Source organism: Diplotaxodon limnothrissa, linkage group LG22 (genome assembly GCF_057381915.1).
Source record: "Diplotaxodon limnothrissa isolate DT_005_m linkage group LG22, D_limnothrissa_male_GT1.1, whole genome shotgun sequence".
In the NCBI taxonomy this organism is placed as follows: Eukaryota; Metazoa; Chordata; class Actinopteri; order Cichliformes; family Cichlidae; genus Diplotaxodon; species Diplotaxodon limnothrissa.
The window spans coordinates 2,276,827-2,299,776 of record NC_140616.1 but is presented as its reverse complement, the minus strand read 5'-3'; the positions used below and the strand labels follow the sequence as shown (position 1 = coordinate 2,299,776).

At 43.9% G+C, this 22,950-nt stretch overlaps 1 protein-coding gene across 1 annotated transcript; it reads right to left on the bottom strand.

Annotated features, from left to right (window-relative positions):
• Window positions 1–9,553: 9,553 nt before the first annotated feature.
• Window positions 9,554–20,654, bottom strand: LOC146609117 (uncharacterized). Its single transcript, XM_085345788.1, has 7 exons — window positions 20,498–20,654; window positions 18,393–18,509; window positions 13,385–13,474; window positions 13,239–13,301; window positions 12,844–12,983; window positions 10,402–10,529; window positions 9,554–9,674 (listed from the first exon to the last, which is right to left on the bottom strand). The coding sequence occupies exons 1-7, from the start codon at window positions 20,652–20,654 to the stop codon at window positions 9,554–9,556; spliced, it is 816 nt and encodes a 271-aa protein (XP_085201914.1).
• Between the last annotated feature and the right edge of the window lie 2,296 nt (window positions 20,655–22,950).

Genomic DNA, 22,950 nt, shown 5'->3' with positions numbered 1-22,950 from the left:
AGTCACAACTCAGTGTCACAGTTGGTTCGACCCAGGAAATGTTATTTTGTCAGTTACAGTTTGTTTTCTTGCTGTTGCCTTATAGAGAAACAAACTGTTGAACTGTTGAGGTTCATCCAGTCGATGTGGAAAGTTTGAACCACGTCTCAAACACTCTTTAAATGAACAACAATTAAATTTAGCTTCACTGCTGACCGAAGATTTTAAAAAGAACAAGATGTTTGTGTTCATTCATTTGTGTTTTTCCCTTTTTAGGTCACTCTGTAACTTTTCCTTTCAATTCTACATTTTGCACTTTCAGGAAAACTGATGCAGTTCATTTTTTGAGATCTTTGATTTGATTTTCAAAGGAATACAGAAGTACTTGTGTGAAAAAGTGTCCAACATAAGGAGGAAAAGTTTTTTGAAATTACAGTGCACTTAAATGTTGCACATCTTACTGTGAGGTCACCAGGAAATACTCCTTGTTGTTGGGCCGTCCTGGTTAACACACCTCTGCAACATTACATGAGAGTCGGGTACTCGGCCTCTGGATTTGTAAATCTGGGCTGGTGGGTTCAAACTTCAGGAGATCACACTCCTCAGCCTCCCTGAGAAGGTTTATGTCAGAATATTGAAGGAGAAACTCCATCCAATTGTGAAATCTCAAATTCAGAGCAACAGTGTGGTTTCCATCCTGGTCATGCAGCACTGGACGAGCTCTTCATTCTCTCCAGGATGTGTGGGAGTGATGTCGTCCAGCTTACTGTAGGTTGGTTGAAGTTGAGTGTGAAGTAGTTGGGATGACATTTAGCACCTTCAATTCTGAGCTGGAAAAGGGTGTTGTGCCTGTTTAAGGCTGGAAATGAGTTTCTTCCAAGTAAAGAAGTTAGAATAGAATAGAATAGAATAGAATTCAACTTTATTGTCATTGCACATGCACAGGTACAGGGCAACGAAATGCAGTTTGCATCCATCCAGAAGTGCTTAGTGATATAGATATATTACAATATATATTAGCAATAATATAGATATGTAAGTATATTACAGAAATGGGTCTATTATGTTATAATGTACACGGTATGAAGTATGTTGTGAATATTCTATAACTATAAGTATGTACAGGCTGTAGTGAGTACAAGCTATGTACAGGATATGGACAGGATATAAATATGAAAAACTATACAGAATATGAAATAAATAACTTTACAGAATCTGGGATATACAGCTATACAGAAATGGGAACTATGCAAGTTGTAAACAGTTGTAGGATTAAAGATTATCGAATGTACAGAATGATTATTTACACAGAGCTATACAGTAGTGCAGTTAAGATAAGTGAGGGTGTAGATAGTTTCTACAGAGGCTATATAAAGTGCTAGTGGTTGTGAGTGGTGGTTCAGTCTGACAGCTGTGGGGAAGAAGCTGTTCCGGTACCTGGTGGTCTTAGTCCGGAGGCTCCTGTAGCGCCTCCCAGAGGGCAGGAGGGTGAAGAGTCCATGTGATGGGTGACTGGGGTCTTTGATGATTTTCCCAGCCCTTTTCAGACACCGCTTCCTGTAGATGTCTTTTATGGCAGGAAGTGGTGCTCCGGCGATGCGCTGGGCAGTTTTCACGACCCTCTGCAACGCCTTCCGGTCCGAGGCAGAGCAGTTCCCGTACCAGACTGTTATACAGTTGGTCAGGATGCTCTCGATGGTGCAGCGATAGAAGTTCACCAGGATGTCTGAGGACAGGTGGTTCTTCCTCAGAGTCCTCAAGAAGAAGAGGCGCTGGTGAGCCTTCTTGACCAGCTTGGAGCAGTTGGTCGTCCAGGTGAGATCCTCGGAGATGTGGACTCCCAGGAACTTGAAGCTGCTCACACGCTCCACAGCCGTCCCCTTAATGTGGATGGGTGGGTGTGGGTCAGCATTCCTCCTGTAGTCCACGATGAGCTCCTTGGTCTTCTCGGTGTTAAGCAGCAGGTTGTTTGTGTCGCACCACTCAGCCAGACGATCCACCTCCTCCCTGTAGGCGGCCTCATCGTTGTCACTGATGAGGCCAATCACCGTGGTGTCATCTGCAAACTTAATGATGGTGTTGGAACCATCAGCAGGTCTGCAGTCGTGGGTGAAGAGGGAGTAGAGGAAAGGGCTCATCACACAGCCTTGTGGTACACCGGTGTTCATTGTGATGGTAGATGAGCAGCGGTTATCCAGCCGGACATGTTGGGGGCGGTTGGTCAGGAAGTCCAGTAACCATTTGCAGATGAGGGAACTGATGCCCATTAACCACAAGTTAATGAATCCTTGAATTTTGTTCTCGAGTGAGAAAAGAAAGCAGCAGGATGTTAAAAGCCAGATTGGTGCAGTGATCCTGTCTGTTGGGGTGAAGAGAGAGCTGAGCATGAAAGTGCTGCTGATTTATCAGATGAGCTACATTCTTACCTTCACCTCAGTAATGAACACAAGCTGTGAGTACTGACTGAAAGAGTGAGATACAAGGGGTGGAAACAAGCTTCTACCTAAAGGTGTCTGTGGGCTCAGAGCTGGAGCTCCTCCACACTGAAAGCACCTGACTAGGATTACACCTGTGTGCTACTTAGGTGTTGGAGGTTTGTCCAACTGGAGGACACACGTTGTCTTAATCATTCAATTCAGTTTTACTTCTACAGCTCCAAATCACAGCAACAGCCTCAAGGTGCTTTATGTTGTGAGGTCGACCCTACAATAACATTACAGTAACAAGTTTGCTGTTTGTGTGTTTTCCAGTGAAGTAGGAGAAACTCTGCAGTGTGGGAACAGGAACTAAACACAATCAGGTCTGCAGCATCAAATCATTTCACTTCTAATGTTCAAAATCAAACATCTAACATATTGGAATCAAATTCCTCACAGTGTGTCATGATTCCCACCACAATCAGCAGATACAGCACTCCCAGGTTCACTTCAAAAGCTCTGAACCAGCTTCTTCTCACAGCTGGAAGCTTCTTCTCGGTGTGAACATCTACAAAGATAAAACAAAAAGTCCATTTATGAAGCACTAATGAGAGACTTTGGAGCTTTTTATTAATCCTCACTGTAGGAATGATCCCAGTAGAAAGTAAATCAGATTTACCAAACAAATTAGTCGAGTTTGTTAAAAAGTTACAGGAACTCAAACAAGGACAAAGTAACATTAGTCCATTCCAGCTGTTGTGATCGGTCGATGCATTTCTGGCCACTTCTTGGTCGCAGCTTTTGAATAGATCAGTGAGAGAAAAACAATCCTCCTCTCAATATAAGGACTAAATGAGCAAAACTATCCTGATGGACGTGAGGGAACGTAGAAAGAAGTGTAGAAACCTGAGGGACAAATATGGAGGAGAGTCCCAGAATATTAGTTTGTATGATGATCATCTGCACGCGGGTCAGAGCTGTGAGGAAAGTGTAATGCTGAGGAACAACCATGAACTGTGGAAACTTTAAAGCTGATTTATAACAGAGTGGTGCTGGGTGTGTGTTACTCTGTGTTTGTGCTTCAGTTACACTCAGTTAGCTTTCTGCTAGCTGTTTCCATCAGTTTGCTTCTCTCCTCTCTACACTCACTCATACTGCATTTTGATGCAGCTGAACTCACAATGAATCTGCATCTTTCTGTTCCTGTTGTCAGACCACAGAACAACTATGAACTACTGATTTAAACGTGCTGCATTAACTGCAGGGGGAAGCTGCTAACACACTGGAGCTGCATACCAAGCTGCTGCTCTGCACCTCTGAAAGACGCATTTTTGGAAGCACAACACTGTCGGACAAACTCGACATTCACATATGTTTAAAACAATGACTGTGTGGACAATCTGGCTGTATTTACAGTCATCTTATCACTTGGAGAGGAAGCAGAAAGAGCTGTGCTGCTCCTATTGGCTGCTTCTCTCTGCCACTCACAGACCTCTTCCTGAAAGCAGAGCAGCAGCTGAACCAGTTGGACTTGAAGCCACAGACACTGAAACAGTCAGACGGTTAGAAACGGAGCTCCTAACTGGGAGTAAACAGGCCCAGTGCAACAAATGATCTGTGTGCCAGTTTGGACTGGAAAGATATTCTGGGGACATGTGACACGAACACTAATATGTCTTAAAGTGGTCGGATATCAGAGCTTTAAAAGACACTGAACAACACTTTCATCACCAACATTTTCTTTGGTTTGGTCACTTTGATGATTTCCTGCTTACCAGCTTCTTGTAGGCCAACGTCAGGGTGCTGCTCTCCACCATCTAACACCTCCACCTCACTCTGCTCTCTCACTCCTCCATCCTCTTGGGACCCTCTGCTGTATTTCACCCTGAAATCTTCAACACTTTGAATTTCTGTAGACATTTTGAGCTGAAAGATCTTTGAGCAGCTTCACCGTCTGTCTGTGTCTTTAAGTCCGACAGCTTTGAAGAGAAAACAAAGAGGAAGTAAAACAGGACGAGTCACAGTTCTTCTGACACGTCAGGAGGCGTCAGACTGTCAGTTATGTACAAATGAAAACAACATTCAACAAGATCTGAAGTTCAGTTACAAGAATGTAAAACACTGAAAGAAGTTTTGTTTTTAATATTTCTATCACAGAGATAATAAGCTTTAACTCAGCAGCTGCAGTATGTTTATAATAACACGGCTTTGTTAGACGCTGCCTTCTACAAACTGTAAGTACATCGAAGCAGCAGAGAGAAGAAGTGTTTGTGACACAGGAAATATGTCAGAGTGAACTATTTATTCATCTTTATTTTTACCAGCACAGAAACTAACAGGGCAGCGTGGTGCTGCAGTGGTGAGCACCATCACTTCTCAGAAAGAGAGTTCCTGTTTTGGGTGGAGTCTTTCTGTGTGGAGGCTCATGGTCCTGGTCTGTGAGCCAGCGTTTGTGTTTGACGTCTGATTCTGGTTCATTTCATGTTCTGAGGTGAAGTTTTGGTTATGATTGTTGTGTCTCTGTTTGTGTCCCAGGTCTTAGTTTGTTATCTAGCCTCAGGTTTTCTGTTATCATCCCTCCTCTGTGTCCCCGCCCTCTTCCTGTGTTAGTATCTCTCTGTGAAGTCAGTCTTGTCTCCATGCTGATTGGCCTGTTCCCCAGTCGTGTCTCTGTTTCTCTCCCTCCCTCTGTTCCCTGTGTTCAGTCAGTCTGTGTCTCAGTGTGTGTTTCTGCTGTTTCCTGTTTTACTCTGACAGTCTCTCGTCCTGTGTGCATCTTGTTTAGTTTTGCTTCCTGGTCTCGTTAGTTTGATTATGTTCAGCTTTGTTCCCACCTGTGATCTGTTCCCTTGTGTTTCTTCTCACAGCCTCCTTCATTCCCTCCAGCTGTGTGTTCGTCTGTTTAGTATTTCTTGGTCTAGTTTTGGTGTTTTTGTAGTCAGTAATAAATTGTCTTTAAGTTTAGTTTCTGTCTCCGACTCCCACATTTTATCTGCTATCCTGCCTTGCCTCACACGGCGGTACATGACAGGAGATCTCGAGCACTAAAATAAAGCAGCAGACTCCGACCTACAAGTGGCAGCAAGTAGCCGTTTCCTTTCTTGAGGAAAAGCTGAAGTGGAAGCGTTGGCTCACCCCTGGTAGGAGCACATTTTCAGTGGTACTCACCGGGCTCTAAGGGGTCCTCAAAGACGCCGTGTTCGTCCACCTGCTGCCCCGCCTGCACCTGATGCTCCTCAGCTGAAAGTGGGCATCATCCACCCATCTCTGGTTGCTCACGGTTGTTGATCAGCCTCTCCGCTGCCCGCTCATTAGCCTGTCTCCTCATAAGCTCTTCCACCTCGATCCTCAAAGAGTTTCCTGTCTGGGGCCATCAGAGGCTCAATTATCCGGTTTCCCTTTTTCCTTCACCAAGAAGAAAAAAGTGCAGATTTCCTTCTCACGTGGAGCAACAACCTATCACCAGCTGCCGACTCCACCTGGATGATGCCGTTTTGCTCGCCGGAGATTTTACGGGCCGGCTCATCACAGGCTCTTCAGCTGGAATGATGTTGCATCAGCAGCTCCAAACTCTCCTGTTTCCTCAGGCCGGAGGAGACGACGCTCCTACTATCCTCCCTCTGTGAGTAAAACTGACGATTAGACTCTGCTCTTTGTTCCCACCTGTGGTCTGTTCCCTTATTGTTTGTATTCATTGTCTGCATTCCCTTGTGTTGCTTGTTGTTGGGTCTGAACATACGACCCTGCTGGATTCAGACCACGAGAGACTGCAAACAGAACACAAGAGCCACTGGTACGGTTTGCTTGCAAGGGGAGATTGCCTCCCAGAACTGACACAAGCTCCCTGTAGCCAACTCCAAACTCCCCTCGCAGCCTTTTATTCAGAGAACACACACTGTGAATGTGTTTGTATGTGTGTGTGTGTCTCTGTATACGTGACTTCCTGCTACACAACATCTGTTTACAACCGTTTAACAACATCCCTATTCATAAAAGGGTCATCTCCCCCCACCCTGTATATGGCTTAACCCCCTTAATGCTCCCCCATATACAAACATAGGTGAGCCCATGAAGGGCAGGAAGTGGACGTTCCCGAGCAAATAAGCAAACCAGACTCTTTACATGGAATGTGCCTGCAGTTGAACACTATAGCTGTAGCCTCCCCCACCATCCTACATGCAGGGAGGAGAACAGAAACAAGAATATCTTCAATCATGCAGTTTAAACAAGGTTCACAATTCGAAGCACAACAATGACAATTTTTAACAAAGTCACTCCAACACTTGTCATGATCTCCCTCATCCCTTCAGCTGAGTGTTCTAGTTAGTGTTTCCTGGTTTACTTGTGGTGCTTTTGCAATCAAGAACACCATAACTAGCGCAGCAGCCAGACCCTGAACTTCAGCAGGTAACTGATGAGCAGTCAGGCTGCAGCCTCCGTCTCCACCTGTTCATGCTTCTATAGTAGAATCACTGGATAGACCAAGAACAAGCTGGAGAAATTAGATCTCTTGGCTGGCCTGGGAACGCCTTGATGTTCCCTTGGATAAGCTGGAGGAGGTGTAACTTCCGAGTATCCTGAGTCCTCTGAGTTATCCAGCCAAGCCCCAGCAGGGCTCCTGTCTGCCTCCAAGTCTCCAGAGAAACTCTGCCTTTGCAGCCAATCCTCAAAGCAGCCCCTCCACTGTTAGCAACACGTCCGACCTCCAGAGAAGTTCTTTCATCTCCTCCGTTTTCATACTGTCCACATGTTCTGAGCCTCTTCTCCTCTCTGCTTCCGGGCCAACCCCACCATTGTTTTTGTTCTTTTACGTTTCTGCTCTCTGGTTTTCATTTTAGTTCTGGGTAAAAATCTTCTTACCGACTGCTGTTACCGTCAAATCTGAGCTTCTCTTGGTCGACTCTAAATCAACATTATCCAGAACCAACAGTTTCTCTATAACGATCAATAACTCGCCGGTCTCCGTTTCTTCCTCTGTGAAAAGTTTGGGTATCATCCTTGACTGTACTCTATCGTTCAGTTCACACATTAATGATGTTACTCAGTCTGCATATTTTCAATTGTGCAACATTAATCGTCTCTGTCCTTTTCTCACTCCACATGCCGCTGCCGTTCTTGTTCACAGTGTTGTTACTGCTCGGATCGATTACTGTGATTCATTTCTTTTTGGTCTTACTCAAAAATCCATTAATGAGCTTTAATGTGTCCAGAACTCTGCTGCTCGTATCATCACCAGGACCCCTTCTACAGATCTCATCACTCCCAGTTAGATATCACATCAATGTCAAAATACTTTTGTACACATTTAAGGCTGTTCATCATCTGTCTCTGATGATGATCCCGTCTCGGTGTCTTAGATCTCCTTCTTCTCTCTCTCTAGCCCCGCCCCCTGTCTTGCCACCGTGGCTTTCAGCTGCTCTGCTCCTCGACTCTGGAGTTCACGACCTCCTGATTTAAGAAATATCACTTCCTTCTCTCTCTGTAAGTCTAGACAAAAACTCACTGGTTCAAAATAGCTTATCCCACATAACCTCTCCACTCTGCTATGTTAAATTAGTTTTATGCCTTATGACTTTATGATTGTGTAAACTGCCTGCTTTTCTGTTACTTTTATTATTCTGCTGTGTACAGTGTCCTTGAGTGTTCTTCAAATAAAATGTGGTAAAATGAAAGTGATGATGGTGGTACTCTAATGTTTCCATTACTGCCACCATCAGGCCAAACTTTGCTATGATTATAATTATTTAAAGTTGTAGTTATTCTGGGACCACTAACTTTTGTACATTTACATATTTTACACTATTTAACCGTTTTTGTTTTTAAAGAAAAGCAGAACGATGTGCAGCCAGAGTTTATTTCAATGTTTAAATGAACACACTGAAGTTACAGGTTGCAGACATGGTACAGAGAGGGTGGAGCTGCCTGCAGCTGTCTGTGGTGCTGAAGCTTTCAAACATTTCATACCAACACTGACTACAACTGTGACCACAGGGGGGCAGCATAGAGCCAGAGAGTGTTAGTGTAGCTGTTCAGCCCTATAGTAAGAAACAAGAAGACTGATGAAGGAAAAGCTTCTTCCACTGGTGTAACACACAGGTTTGTATGAAGTCACACTAACTAACCAGCAGTAACCCACATTTGATCAAAGCAGGGGCAGAACTTTAATAACAGGTTATAATGTGTCATCACAGTTGTTGTCAATCCAAACACACTTTCTGATTGTTGCTGTTTATTGTAAAAGAACAACACACTTGTGGTCTGACCTAATGCTGTAGTGCAACAACAACTATACAAATGTGAGCACAGTGCAGACTATGCTGGCTCACTGCAGCCTCTTGTGGTACAAAGTGGTATTACATGAGTGTACAGGCTGGCATCAGCTGGATGCTAACTTAAGTTCATATTTAGATGTGTTGAACATGACGTCAGAGATGTTTTCTTTATATTCTGTTGATGTTTTGAAATATTTCAAAGTGTCTCCAAGTTAAATGTTGAACCTTTAATATAGCGACACTTAGAGCTCTGAAGCCGTTTTCTCTCTTTTACTATTCAACCAATAAGTTACTGAGTAAGTTATTTTATCTGTAATTAAAGTCATCAACACTTAAAGCCTTATATGAAATATTTGTTTTTCAAATCCATCATACAAAAAATTAAATACAACTTCCATATAAAATGCAAAACTAAATATACATGACTCACATAACACAATTAACATTTAATGTCTTTCTGTCACTTTCACATACACAGAGGTTTAAAAATATCCTTCTGATGTTCCAGCTGATCAGAACCTTTAAAATTCTTATTAATCAAACATATTTTTTGCTGAACTTTTTGAAACAAGACATTTACTGTAGTTTTAGGACCAACAGGCTGATGAATAAACCAAGTAAAGCAAAGTAAAGACAAGCTGCACTTTGACTTTTATTAGAACAATTTGCTGGAACTACAGAGTAATGAAGTACTTCAAGGTTTTGTGTGGATGACTTCCAACCTTACTGTACAGCACAGAGCACAGAGGGACAATATATGTAATCAATATATGATGCAGAATGAACAAGTAAAGACTGTAAGCTGAGTCTGAGGCTCATGCAGGACATTTCATAGTGAGGTGTCTTTGGTTGGATTATTCAAACATTTACATCAAAGCACCAAACTCATTTCTCACAGATGAAGGTCGTTGAATCAGAATAATATGACCGTGTCCATTTCCCATAACCATCACAGCAGACTCCATAGTAACCAGAACGGGGATTCTCATGTCCTGGTGCCCAGAACCTGTCAGAGAGATCAAATCTGATATGAAACTGGACTAAACTCATAACTATTGTCACATTCATATAAATATGCGTCTCTTTTGGAATATTTCCAATATTTGCTGTATTTCTTTCCCAGGTTTCTCGCCCACTTTCCCTCCTTTAGACTTTTCTCTGAGAATCATCATGCACACTAAAACAGCTTTCAAGCTTTGATGAATATGAAATCTTCCTGCTGTAAAAATGGAGAATAAAAAGAAGTCAGAGCTGACTTTCTGCTGTTTGAAACTGTTTGTCAGCTGTTTACAGACATCACTTTGAAATGTGTGTCTATCAGGTCATATTTACTGAAGCTTCTTCCTTCATATGTTCTGAAGTTTTACAAACACCAAAGAAGAAGAGACAGGAATTCTCTGAAACACTTTTTGTTCTGTGAGAAAAGAAACATTACAGCACAAAAACATGAAGACAAATTGAACAAAGTGAAATGTGTCGGTCGCTGCTTTGAACATGTTTCAATCCTGATTCCTTCAAACTGACTTGTTGTAACTGAACGTCATCACAGACTGCAGATGAAGAGAGTTCAAGCACAGCTGTTCATTCAAAGGAGGATTTCTGCTTTTCTTTACATTCAGTTTGTGGGGCTGTTGGAAAATAGCTCAGCTCATGTATTGCTGATCTATCTTCCAAAACATCAGTGTTTCACTTCTAAATAATAACTCTGGAATAGAAACAAACTAATGTCTCACGTTTCTGTCAGCGCTGATCCGTCCACCCATTCCCATTCATATCCTCCTGATGTCCAATCATATCGTCCTGATGTCTGTCTGGGTCTCAGACCAATCCAAGAGTATCCTGCAAATTTACTGATAAATTCCTGTTTGAGAAGAGACACAAATATTGTCTCCAGTCATAATTCAGCACTTCTGTTGTAGTGACATCATCTTGTGAACATGTCTGAAGGAAGAATAACTGTGATGAAACTTTTCTTCCATTGTGCAGAAATCAGAAAGAGCCAAAGAATCAATGAATATCAGCTCCTCCTGTAGCTCAGTCAGTGTTGCAGTGGAATCAGTGTTAACAAATCATTTGATTCAGTTGGATTGAATCAGAAAAATAATCTGGATTATGAGGATTTCTCTCATTTATAACATTTCTGTTATTTCAATGTTTTGTGTTGACTTGGTTTCTAAGGATCATCTGAACTGGTTCCCATTTAATCCTGGTTCTTTAACTGCTTTGAATTCCTCTCCTTCATAATTCAATGTGAATCTCCAGTTTGCTGTATTGTAATCGATCCACCTCCCAAATCCTGCAATCATTTCCTGAATGGATTCTCTAATCTTCTCTCATCGGTTATTGTTCATAAAGTCATTTTAGTAGATGAGTCTAATTTACTTATTGATGATCCCTCTAACAACACTGCCACACAATTGATGAACACTGCAGCATCATTTCATGTAGTGCATCATGTTGTCGGCCCCACACATAACGCTGACCTTCCACATGTCTGACCTACTATCCAATCACAGATGTATCATCTTTGACAGGCTTACAGTCAGTGTTGTCTTCCCAGAGACAAACTGCTGTCACTCCCATGTCTTCTAATGACTGTGGACATTTTTCGATTTCTTCACTGGCAACATCAACAGTATCAGGTCAGAGTTCAAGTCTGTACCTCTTCAACCGCCCCAAGTCTCTCCTCCAGTTCTGTTGTTGGAGTTCAAACTCCTTCCTGCTGCCATCTCCCCCTGACTTCTCTCTATTAGAAACCAGTCCCTTTCATTTCAGCTGACTTTCAAACAGCCAGAGTCTTTGTGAGTGGGATCAACCCTCCTTACATCCCACTGTTTTAAATCAAGTTGCTCGTCAGCTCCTTCAGATCTTTGATCAATTCCAACCTGGTTCCAGACAAACCACAGCACTGAAACAGCTTTCATGAAAGTTACTAACCAGATTCTTCTGCGCTGGGATAAAGACTCCATTTGAGTCCTGCTTGACTTCTCTGCAGCCTTCATACTGTTGATGGTGCTCCTCTTATTAACACACTACAAACTGGCATCACTGGTGCTGCTCTCACATGGTTTTCTTCATACTTATCAAACAGATACTTCATATTAATCAATGTGTGTCCTCATCTGAGTCCCACATGCCTCAGTCCTTGGACCAGTTCTGTTCTCTTTATAAATGCTGCCCCTGTGACATCTGCTTAATGGTTTTAATGGGATCTCCTAGCACTGCTGTGCAGATGACACACACACTAATGCTTTTCTGTCGAGCCTCTCCTGCCTCAGTGAATGCTTCTCTGTCATCATTTCATGGATTTAAACTTCCTTCATCTCAAACTGAAGTTGTGCTGTTTGGCTCAGTTTCTCTGAGGAGGTCAGTCAGTACATCGTCCCCCTCACCAGTAACATCCAATCACCTGTTAAAGATCATTTTGAGCCTCACATGTCAAAGGTCAGCCAGTCTTGTTTCCTTTAGCTCAGAAATATTGCAAAGATCAAATCTTTACTGTGATTCAATCATCTGGAACTTTGAGTTCATACTTTCTCCTGCCTGATTATTGTAATTCACTTTTCACCTGCATTTCTCAGTCCTCCATAGTTGGTCTGCAGTTAGTGCAGAACTCAGCAGCAAGGCTGCAAACAAAACCTGGCCTGCAGTCTCATATCTCACCTATTCTTGCTTCTCTTCACTGGCTTACAGTGAACTTCAGAATCCTCTTTTAAATCCTGTTATGAACATATAAAGCTGTGCATGAACAGGCCCCTGCTTATATAGCAGAGCTTCTTGGACCTTATCACTGCAGCCGGCCTCTCTGATCATCTAATCAGCGTCTCCCAACTGTCCCTCGCTCTGATTTGAACACCAGAGGCCATCGTGCTTTTGAGCTTGTTGCAGCCAAACTGTGGAACAGCCTTCCTCAGACTATCAGGTCAGCTGACTGTTAACGGCTGAAACTCATTTTTACAGGTTAGCTCTCCCTCAATCTTTTCCCCTTTATTTTCCTCCATAGTTTCTAACTGTTGTGTTTCTGATGGAATGAATGTGCTGCTTTGTTTATGTGTCTGTATGTTTGCACATGTATACTTATCATCAATGTGTGGCTTTAATTCACAGTATGAAGAACTTTGTAACTCACTGTCAGCTCCATCAAAGATCACACAGACATGAACAAACACACCCACCTGTTCCTCTTTGCTGTTTATCATCACCAGATCAGCTCCTTTATCCTGACAGGCTCTCCTGCTGTCAGACCAAGTTTTACTCTCAGTGGATTTAAAGTAACAGCTGCTTCCAAATCTCATCCATCGATCAGGACACTTCTCTTAAAGTCAAACACATGTTTTAAAGTCAGACTTTGTGTCCTGTTGTATCACATGAATCTTTGGTTCCTGTCATTTTCCCTGTAAATGCTTCATTTAAACTCAGGTTTTCTCTCTTATTCATAATGAACTGAAACTTACATTTATACAGAGAAACTGTTACACAGCATCAAACATGTAGGATTCAAAACAAAGACACAATCAGGTTATCACTGTGTAACACTGATGTTTTCTATCAGTTATTCAAACTTTATTACCTTCTATCTTCTCCTTCAGCTTCTTCACTTCTTCCTGTAACTGACTGTTGAGTCGTTTTGTCTCTGTAGAAAAAAACATGTTAAAAAATGTAAATATAAATTTTCTGACATTAGTATTTTCTTGTTAATTTTAAATACTTTCTTACCTTGATGTTCAGTCTGTAGCTCGTTGTAACTGTGGTTCAGTTTATTGTGTTTGAAGTGAAGTTTGTTGTTTTCACTCTTGTTCAAAGCATCTGAAATATTTCAGTGAAACCAAAATAAAATAAAATAAAATAAAATGAGTGAAACGTTGAACAGAAATAATCTTCTTCCTCTGCTTTGTCAAATATCAATAAGAGTCAGAAACTTGCAGCCATTGTTCTTTAACATGTCCTGTGGGTGGAGGTGTTAGAACTACAGGAAATCTGATGAGCTAAATACGTATCAACTGTGAACAAAAACCACTGACAAGATTCAGAATAATTGTGCTTCAGTGTGGAGGAAGAAGGTGAAGAGTCAAACAGCATTTCTACACCTGTAAGATAAGATAAGATAAGATAAGATAAGATAAGATAAGATAACCTTTATTAGTCCCACACGTGGGAAATTTGTTTTGTCACAGCAGGAAGTGGACAGTGCAAAAGTTATGACGCAAAAATTAGAATACAATAAGAATAAATACAGTACACAACTGTACAGAATAGAATAAAATAAAATACTATATACAGTAGAATAAAATAGAATAAAAATATACAATAAGATAAAAATAGAATACGAATGCTATATACAACTGAGTAAAAATACAACGATGACAGAAAGGATTATTGCACTTAGTGTTATTGCACATGTGTGGATGTGTGTGCTTGATCAGTTAAAGTCTTTATTGTGGAGTCTGACAGCAGTGGGGAGGAAAGACCTGCGAAATCTCTCCGTCCCACACCGTGGGTGCCGCAGTCTCCCACTGAAGGAGCTGCTCAGTGCTGTCACAGTCTGCTGCATGGGGTGGGAGACGTTGTCCAACAGGGATGACAGCTTAGCCGCCGTTCTCCTGTCACTCACCACCTCCACTGGGTCCAGAGGGCATCCTAGGACAGAGCTGGCCCTTCGGATCACCCTGTTCAGTCTCTTCCTGTCCCCAGCAGAGATGCTGCCGCCCCAGCAGACCACACCATAAAAGATAGCAGAAGCCACCACAGAGTCATAGAAGGTCTTCAGGAGTGGGCCCTCCACTCCAAACGACCTGAGTCTCCGCAGCAGGTACAGCCTGCTCTGCCCTTTCCTGTAGAGGGCGTCTGAGTTATGAGTCCAGTCCAGTCTGTTGTTCAGATGAACACCAAGGTACCTGTAGCTGTCCACAGCCTCAATGTCCATACCCTGGATGTTCAGTGGTTGCAGTGGAGAATGCTTGTGCCTGCGGAAGTCTACCACCAGCTCCTTGGTTTTACTGGCGTTGATCTGGAGGTAGTTCAGCTGGCACCAGTCCACAAAGTCTTGAGTCAGTCCTCTGTACTCCTTGTCGTCCCCATCAGTGATGAGGCCGACTATTGCAGAGTCATCAGAGAACTTCTGCAGGAAGCACTGGGTGGAATTGTGGGAGAAGTCTGCAGTGTAGATGGTGAAGAGGAACGGAGCCAGAACCGTTCCCTGTGGGGCCCCCGTACTGCAGACGACCCTGTCCGACACACAGCCCTGAGTCCTCACATACTGTGGTCGGTCGGTGAGGTAGTCCAGGATCCAGGTAGTGAGGTGATGGTCCACTCCAGAGTTCTCCAGCTTGTCCTTCAGAACCGAGGGAAGAATGGTGTTGAAGGCACTGGAGAAATCAAAGAACATGATTCTCACAGTGCTTCCAGCGGTCTCCAGGTGAGCGAGGGAACGATGTAGGAGGTGAATGACGGCATCATCCGCTCCAATGCCAGGCTGGTAGGCAAACTGAAGTGGGTCCAGTGATGAGCTTGTTAGGCGCCGAAGCTGAGCCAGGACCAACCGCTCCAGGGTCTTCATCAGGTGGGATGTCAGAGCCACCGGCCTGTAGCTGTTGAGGTCCTTGGGGCGTGAAGTCTTTGGCACTGGTACAACACAGGAGGTTTTCCAGAGCTGTGGGACTCTTCCCAACCTCAGGCTCAGGTTGAAGAGGTGCTCCATCACCCCACACAGTTGGTCCGCGCAGGACCTGACGACCCTCGAGCTGATGCCATCTGGGCCCGCTGCCTTCTTGCCATTAATCCTCCTCAGTTCCCTCCTAACCTGGGTGGTTGAGAGAGACAGGCTGGAGCCTTGTGTTGAGTGTGTATTGGATGCTGTTGTTGGGGGTGGGGGGGAGTGAGCAGGGTGAATAGAGGAGGTGTGAAGTGTCTGAGGTGGAACAGCAGCAGTGGGGGTGGGTGAGTCTGCAGCCGATGTTGCAGACTGTCTCATGGTTGAATCAAATCTGTTGAAGAAATGATTCAGTTCATTTGCCCACCTCACATCCCTCCCAGGCAGAGAGTTCTGCTGTTTGTGGCCCGAGATGGTTCTGAGGCCTCTCCAGACTTCACCAACGTTGTTTTGTTGAAGCTGGTTCTCCATCTTCTGCCTGTAGCTGTCCTTCCCATTCCTTATCAGTCCCCTCAACTCTCTCTGCACCCTTTTCAACTCCTCTTTGTCTTTGGATTTGAAGGCCCTCCTCTTCTGCTTGAGGACAGCTTTAATTTCTGGGGTAATCCAAGGTTTGTTGTTGGAGAAACACCGTACAGTCCTGGTAGGTACGGTGTTATCCACACAGAAATTAATATAGTCAGTAATGCATGTAGTAAGGCTGTCGATGTCCTCTCCGTGGTCGTCACAGATCACCTCCCACACAGTCGACTCAAAACAGTCCTTAAGAGCCTCCTCGCTCTCCTCTGACCATCTCTGTACTGTGCGGGTGGCTGGTGGCTCCCTGCGCACTAAGGGCTCATACACAGGGACAAGGTGCACCAGGTTGTGATCAGATCTGCCCAGTGGAGGGAGAGGTGATGAACTGTATGCCTCTTCAGCATTGGCATACAGTAAGTCCAGTGTTTTATTGACTCTGGTTGGGCAGGTCACATACTGGGTGAAGGTGGGCAGTGTGGAGTCCAAAGAGGCATGATTGAAGTCCCCTGATATTATGAGAAGGGCTCTCGGAGATTGTGTTTGCAGTCTGCTGACCACTGAGTGGAGAGAGTCACAGGCTGCATCCGCGTTGGCCGAGGGGGGGACATACGCTGTTATTGCGATAACATGCGAGAATTCCCGGGGCAGATAGTACGGACGCATGCTAACGGCTAACAGCTCAATGTCTCTGCTGCAGAGTTGCTCTTTCACAGTGATGTGCCCAGGGTTACACCATCTGTCGTTCACAAAAACTGCCAGTCCCCCTCCTTTCCTCTTACCGCTGTCTCTCGTCCTGTCCGCTCGCAGCATCTGAAATCCCGGTAGTGTCACGCTTGTGTCCGGAGTTAGCGGTGTTAGCCACGACTCCGTTAGCATCATGATGCTACATTGCCGGTACTCCCTCTGTGACCAGGTTAGCGACGTGAGCTCATCCATCTTATTGGGCAAAGATCTTACGTTTCCAATGATTACAGAAGGAAGAGATGGTCGATAACGTCTCCTTCTCGGGCGACGGCGCTCCTTCCCAGCACGACACCCCCGTCTTTTCCTCCTCAGCTCGCTGGGAATATCGGGTCTGTCCGCCGGCAGTACCGCTGCAGGACGCAGCGCTAACAGCTGATCCTTACTGTAAACAAAGGATCCCTGCTCTGGGTCCCCAGACACGGGTGAAAAAAGTAGAAATAAACTAAGAAAAACGACCAGAACTAGCACAAAACGGTAGAACATGGTTGCAGAGTCTAATTACTGATACGTTAGTTATAAAAAATTACGAGAAGAAAAGATAAGAAAGAAAGAAACTCAGATTGAGCAGAGCTGCTGTAACAGGCTGCCGCACACGGGGGGCGCCGGAGGATGTCTCAGAGATGTTATCTATATGCTTTGAAAGAATAGATTCTGACTCATGTGACATGTGCTTGTTCTCACTGAAAATATGTCTTTTTACATTCAGTCAAAGCTGCTCTGAGGCTTCAACACTTCCTCTTTCTGCTTATTTATAATTAATAAATGTTTCTTCCTGCAGCTTCCAGGAACTTCCTGCTTTCAGACGTCCTTTTGCAGGCGTCTCTGTTCTCACATCATAGATTTGTGATGTTTCTGCTGATCCAGCATTAAGTCTGTCACAGCTCCACCAGGACCTAAAGGTCAGCTGAAGATCATCAACTGATTTAAAACATAGAATCAAACCACCTTAAAATCCAAACATCAGCAGCTGCTGGGAGTTTTCTCTGTGTTGTTGTTTTTGTTATTGTGGAGTCTTTACCTGATAATATAAAGAACCTCGAGGCAACTGTTGTTGTGATTTGATGTAATAAAAAAAGATTCATTGATGTATCCCAGCAGATGAATGGAGCTAACATTAGCTTGTTAGCTACCTGCTTAATACACCAAGTGAACTAACTAGTCGCACAATGACAGACGGCCACTGTCTAACATAGTGTGGCTGCACCTGCATCAGTCTGCAGCAGATGCTGCTGCCTGTCTGCTTTGTTGAGATAATCACAGAATCACCGTGTTGAGTGAAGAGTTTGAAGGAACAACAAGAACATTCACTCCACAACACACACAAGATATGAGCCAGGAATCATGCACACAGACACACACCTGCTAATCAGTGCTAAGTAACAGACTCATGAAATACTAGAAGCTCAGTCAGCAAAACCAACGTGTTGGTCAGGCTGTACCACACAGCAGCTCATATTATTGATCAGAGAATTCCATTTAAAATGCCACCGTGCAGTTTTTATGAAGAGGAAACTATCCTTAGAGACCAAAACTCATTTGGTCCTGAAGGGAAACATGTTTTTACTGCAGCAAAGGTGCTCATTTTAACATGGGAGTCTGTGGGGACTGACTCGCTTTCAGCATCAGCCTCCAGTGGTCATTAAAGGAACTGCAGTTTTTGCTGCTTCTGTGTTGGCTTCATGTACTTCCTGTATTTGCTGTGGCAGAAGGACACGTTCTGGTTGTGAAGCTGCATGTTTGTTGGCTGCTGGGATTCAGTATCAGTCATACATTCATTTGCAGGAGAAGTTCAGAGGTTGTATCTTATCTTACAGCATATGGACAGGATGATGATCCCAGCTAACATCAGGAGGCACAGCACTCTTAGACCCAGTGTAGCACATCTGAAAGAGCCCTTCAGGACTGAAGGAGGATTCAGAGTCTGTGGTCCTGTTAGAAAGCAGTGTGGATGTTGGTTTGTGCTTATTTCCTGTCACTCTGTGATTAACACATAGTGGTCACTACAGGCTGTTGTCTTGTATTTGTGTCAGTGTTGATGGTCTACTTACACATAAACCACTACATTGGACACTGATGCGTCACTCCATACCAAATACTTAATTTCAAATGTATGTTGTCCACCTAAGTGGACATGTAAAAAACTCTTTGAAAAGTAATTCATGCATGAAAGGCTTAATAGACCTGCGGTTGTGGTTGTATCAGCTTAGCCAAAAACAAAAGAAATATAACATCTGCACTGTGACTAAAGTGTGTAAATAAATTTCCTGTTCACAGAGCTCTACAAATTCTTGTTTTTATAATTGACATACAGTGGGGCAAAAAAGTATTTAGTCAGCCACCGATTGTGCAAGTTCCCCCACCTAAAATGATGTCAGAGGTCAGTAATTTGCACCAGAGGTACACTTCAACTGTGAGAGACAGAATGTGAAAAAAAAAAATCCATGAATCCACATGGTAGGATTTGTAAAGAATTTATTCGTAAATCAGGGTGGAAAATAAGTATTTGGTCAATAACAAAAATACAACTCAATACTTTGTAACATAACCTTTGTTGGCAATAACAGAGGTCAAACGTTTACTATAGGTCTTTACCAGGTTTGCACACACAGTAGCTGGTATTTTGGCCCATTCCTCCATGCAAATCTTCTCGAGAGCAGTGATGTTTTGGGGCTGTCGCCGAGCAACACGGACTTTCAACTCCCGCCACAGATTTTCTATGGGGTTGAGGTCTGGAGACTGGCTAGGCCACTCCAGGACTTTCAAATGCTTCTTACGGAGCCACTCCTTTGTTGCCCGGGCGGTGTGTTTTGGATCATTGTCATGTTGGAAGACCCAGCCTTGTTTCATCTTCAAAGTTCTCACTGATGGAAGGAGGTTTTGGCTCAAAATCTCACGATACATGGCCCCATTCATTCTGTCCTTAACACGGATCAGTCGTCCTGTCCCCTTGGCAGAAAAACAGCCCCATAGCATGATGTTTCCACCCCCATGCTTCACAGTAGGTATGGTGTTCTTGGGATGCAACTCAGTATTCTTCGTCCTCCAAACACGACGAGTTGAGTTTATACCAAAAAGTTCTACTTTGGTTTCATCTGACCACATGACATTCTCCCAATCCTCTGCTGTATCATCCATGTGCTCTCTGGCAAACTTCAGACGGGCCTGGACATGCACTGGCTTCAGCAGCGGAACACGTCTGGCACTGCGGGATTTGATTCCCTGCCGTTGTAGTGTGTTACTGATGGTGACCTTTGTTACTTTGGTCCCAGCTCTCTGCAGGTCATTCACCAGGTCCCCCCGTGTGGTTCTGGGATCTTTGCTCACCGTTCTCATGATCATTTTGACCCCACGGGATGAGATCTTGCGTGGAGCCCCAGATCGAGGGAGATTATCAGTGGTCTTGTATGTCTTCCATTTTCTGATGATTGCTCCCACAGTTGATTTTTTCACACCAAGCTGCTTGCCTATTGTAGATTCACTCTTCCCAGTCTGGTGCAGGTCTACAATACTTTTCCTGGTGTCCTTCGAAAGCTCTTTGGTCTTGGCCATGGCGGAGTTTGGAGTCTGACTGTTTGAGGCTGTGGACAGGTGTCTTTTATACAGATGATGAGTTCAAACAGGTGCCATTCATACAGGTAACGAGTGGGGGACAGAAAAGCTTCTTACAGAAGACGTTACAGGTCTGTGAGAGCCAGAGATTTTCCTTGTTTGAGGTGACCAAATACTTATTTTCCACCCTAATTTACGAATAAATTCTTTACAAATCCTACCATGTGGATTCATGGATTTTTTTTCCACATTCTGTCTCTCACAGTTGAAGTGTACCTCTGGTGCAAATTACTGACCTCTGTCATCATTTTAAGTAGGGGAACTTGCACAATCGGTGGCTGACTAAATACTTTTTTGCCCCACTGTACCTCCTTCCTCCGATTGAAAATGATCATAACTATCTCTGATCTCATCTGCACTCTCGTAGATATCCACCTCCCTCTGCTCCCACTCTGCTCCGTCCTCCTTTCTGCTGTATCTCACCTTCTTTGATAGATCTGGTTCAGCATAAATATATGAGGACATGTTGAGAGGACTGAGACGCTGAGCAGGAGTTTAAGCTGTACTCTAACAGTTCTGCAGTACTGACCCTGGTAGATATCAAGCTGTTCTGTACTGATGCTGCTCTCAGTGTTTCTTGTCCAGCCTTCTGTCTGCTTTCAGACAGGAAGAAGCTTTGAGGAAGTGGCAGCATGCAAAGAACCACAGACCTAAACTGTCATTTAATTAATGTGAATAAAAACCTCCAGTGTGGTGGAACACACAAATAGAACATTTCATTGTATTTATATTTGCAAAGCCACTCAGAAAAGTGTGAAAACATTTTGCATGAAACAAGAATAAATAAATTTTTCTTTGTTCAACTAAAGGTGAGCCTATGGTGAGACAAACCACAACCACATTCATACCTCATGCTCACAGTGTGCACAAAGCAGGAAATGTCTCTTTGTCAGTAACACCTTTTTCTTTTGCCTGATAGAAAAACATGTTAAGTTTTAACACTTGCTCTTGACGAAGGCGGTCGCACTTTTCTCCTCCCCTCCTCCTCCAGTCAGTCAGTTGATTTTGGCTACAGCTGAACCTCTGTGCCTGGACCCCTCCATTTCTGTTACTTGCACAGCTAACCGCCTGCTTTACAACAAACAGAAAATGAACACTCGCTCCATGAAATCGCTCCTTAGCTTCCCTGCTTAGCCTCTTATGTCCTTGTCTTGTCTAGTGTTTTTACTTTTCCCTGGACACTCTCTCACAGTCTGTTCTCTAAAACCTAAAAGAGGAATTATGGGTTGGATCAACTGGTCCCTGAATGCAATTGACACCCTTTTCTCAACGAGAAGTCTGGGCTCGGGTGAGCCTGAGTGCTGAAGATATCTACCTATTCGGAACCATGATAACAGGGTTCTGGCTGATCGGAGCTGGCTTGGCCCTGGCTTATCGGAGAATTAAAAAAGCGGAACCGGCTGTTCAAACCCCCACAAGGCTGCCCGCTGGGATTGAAACGATGGGACGAGGCCTGAGTTTCTCAAAATGGGCTCATTGAGTGCAGCATGGATAAGATCTTGGAGAAGCTTACGGCTGCCGTGAATACTCAGAATAAGACCTCTGAGCACAAACTGGATCACATCTTGGAGCAGCTCACTGCGGTCGTGAGTTCTCAGAATCGGCTCTTTGAGCACAAGAATGACGGCAAGTTTGATAACATCATGGAGAAGCTCGCAGCTCTCCAACAGGAGATTGAGAGACCAGTGTTGGACTGTTACAGCAGCTTTGAAATTCATATGAGCTGTTCGCACTAAAGTAAAAACCACCATCACTTCATGCGGATACCCCTTCTGTGCCAACTGTGGTCTCAAGGTTGGAGCTGAACATCAACACTCTGATAACGACTGTGTTTAGACTGTTCTTCCCACTCCATGCAAGGCCACCTGGGTTGGCTGGAAGACTGTTTACTTAGCCTGGCAGGGCGAAGGACACTGTCTCAGCTGAACTCTGGACACACACACACATACAGACACAGACATATGTACACATGCAGATGTGCACTCATCCCCCCTCCCCCTCCAAACGCCTTTGACGCTTATTCCCCTCTGATGCTGACGGTGGATCAAGGAGACCAGCGCACACAGGCCCGGATGTACTGTCTACACTGGCTGTCTCTCCCCCTTTACCCTCCCCTGTTGCTTGTCATGTGTTTCTTTGGTGTATTAAGAGTTTTTTCATGTGCAGAGGTGTTTTTTCTGTTCTCAAACTGATCTCCCTGTTGGAGCTCAGTCTGGGGGGAGTTATTTTTTTCTCCTTATCTTTCCTCATGTGGTGCATTTTCCATGTTATACCTCTCTGACCTGTCTTCCCCATGTGATGTTTTGTGTAATGTATGTATGGTCAGAGGGTAAGATGGTGCTGGCAAAGGTTGGCAGCCTTAACCCAATTTCCTTCGGGGTCAACCTTCAGGATCAATAAGGTTTTATTGAATTTAAGATTTCATGTGACCAAAGTTACTAAATTGTTTTTTCAGTTTTTCTCAGTCCATAATTAAACATCAAAAAGTTTTCACTACGGTACGTCACAGTGTTGTGAACCAAATATTGAGAATGACACCCAAACGACATATCAGCTTCATGTCTAATTGAACAGAATATTAAGTCAGTTTTGTAACATATGGTCGTTTTATGAGTAGGATTATTAAGGGTCTGCCTACTGGCTAATGACTTGTGACTGATTGTTAGGTTAGCCTGTTCTTTCCTCAGCAGTTTACTCAGATACATTCCACATCCTGTTTCAAACACATTTCATCCATCAGGTGAAGTCACAGTGGCTATAG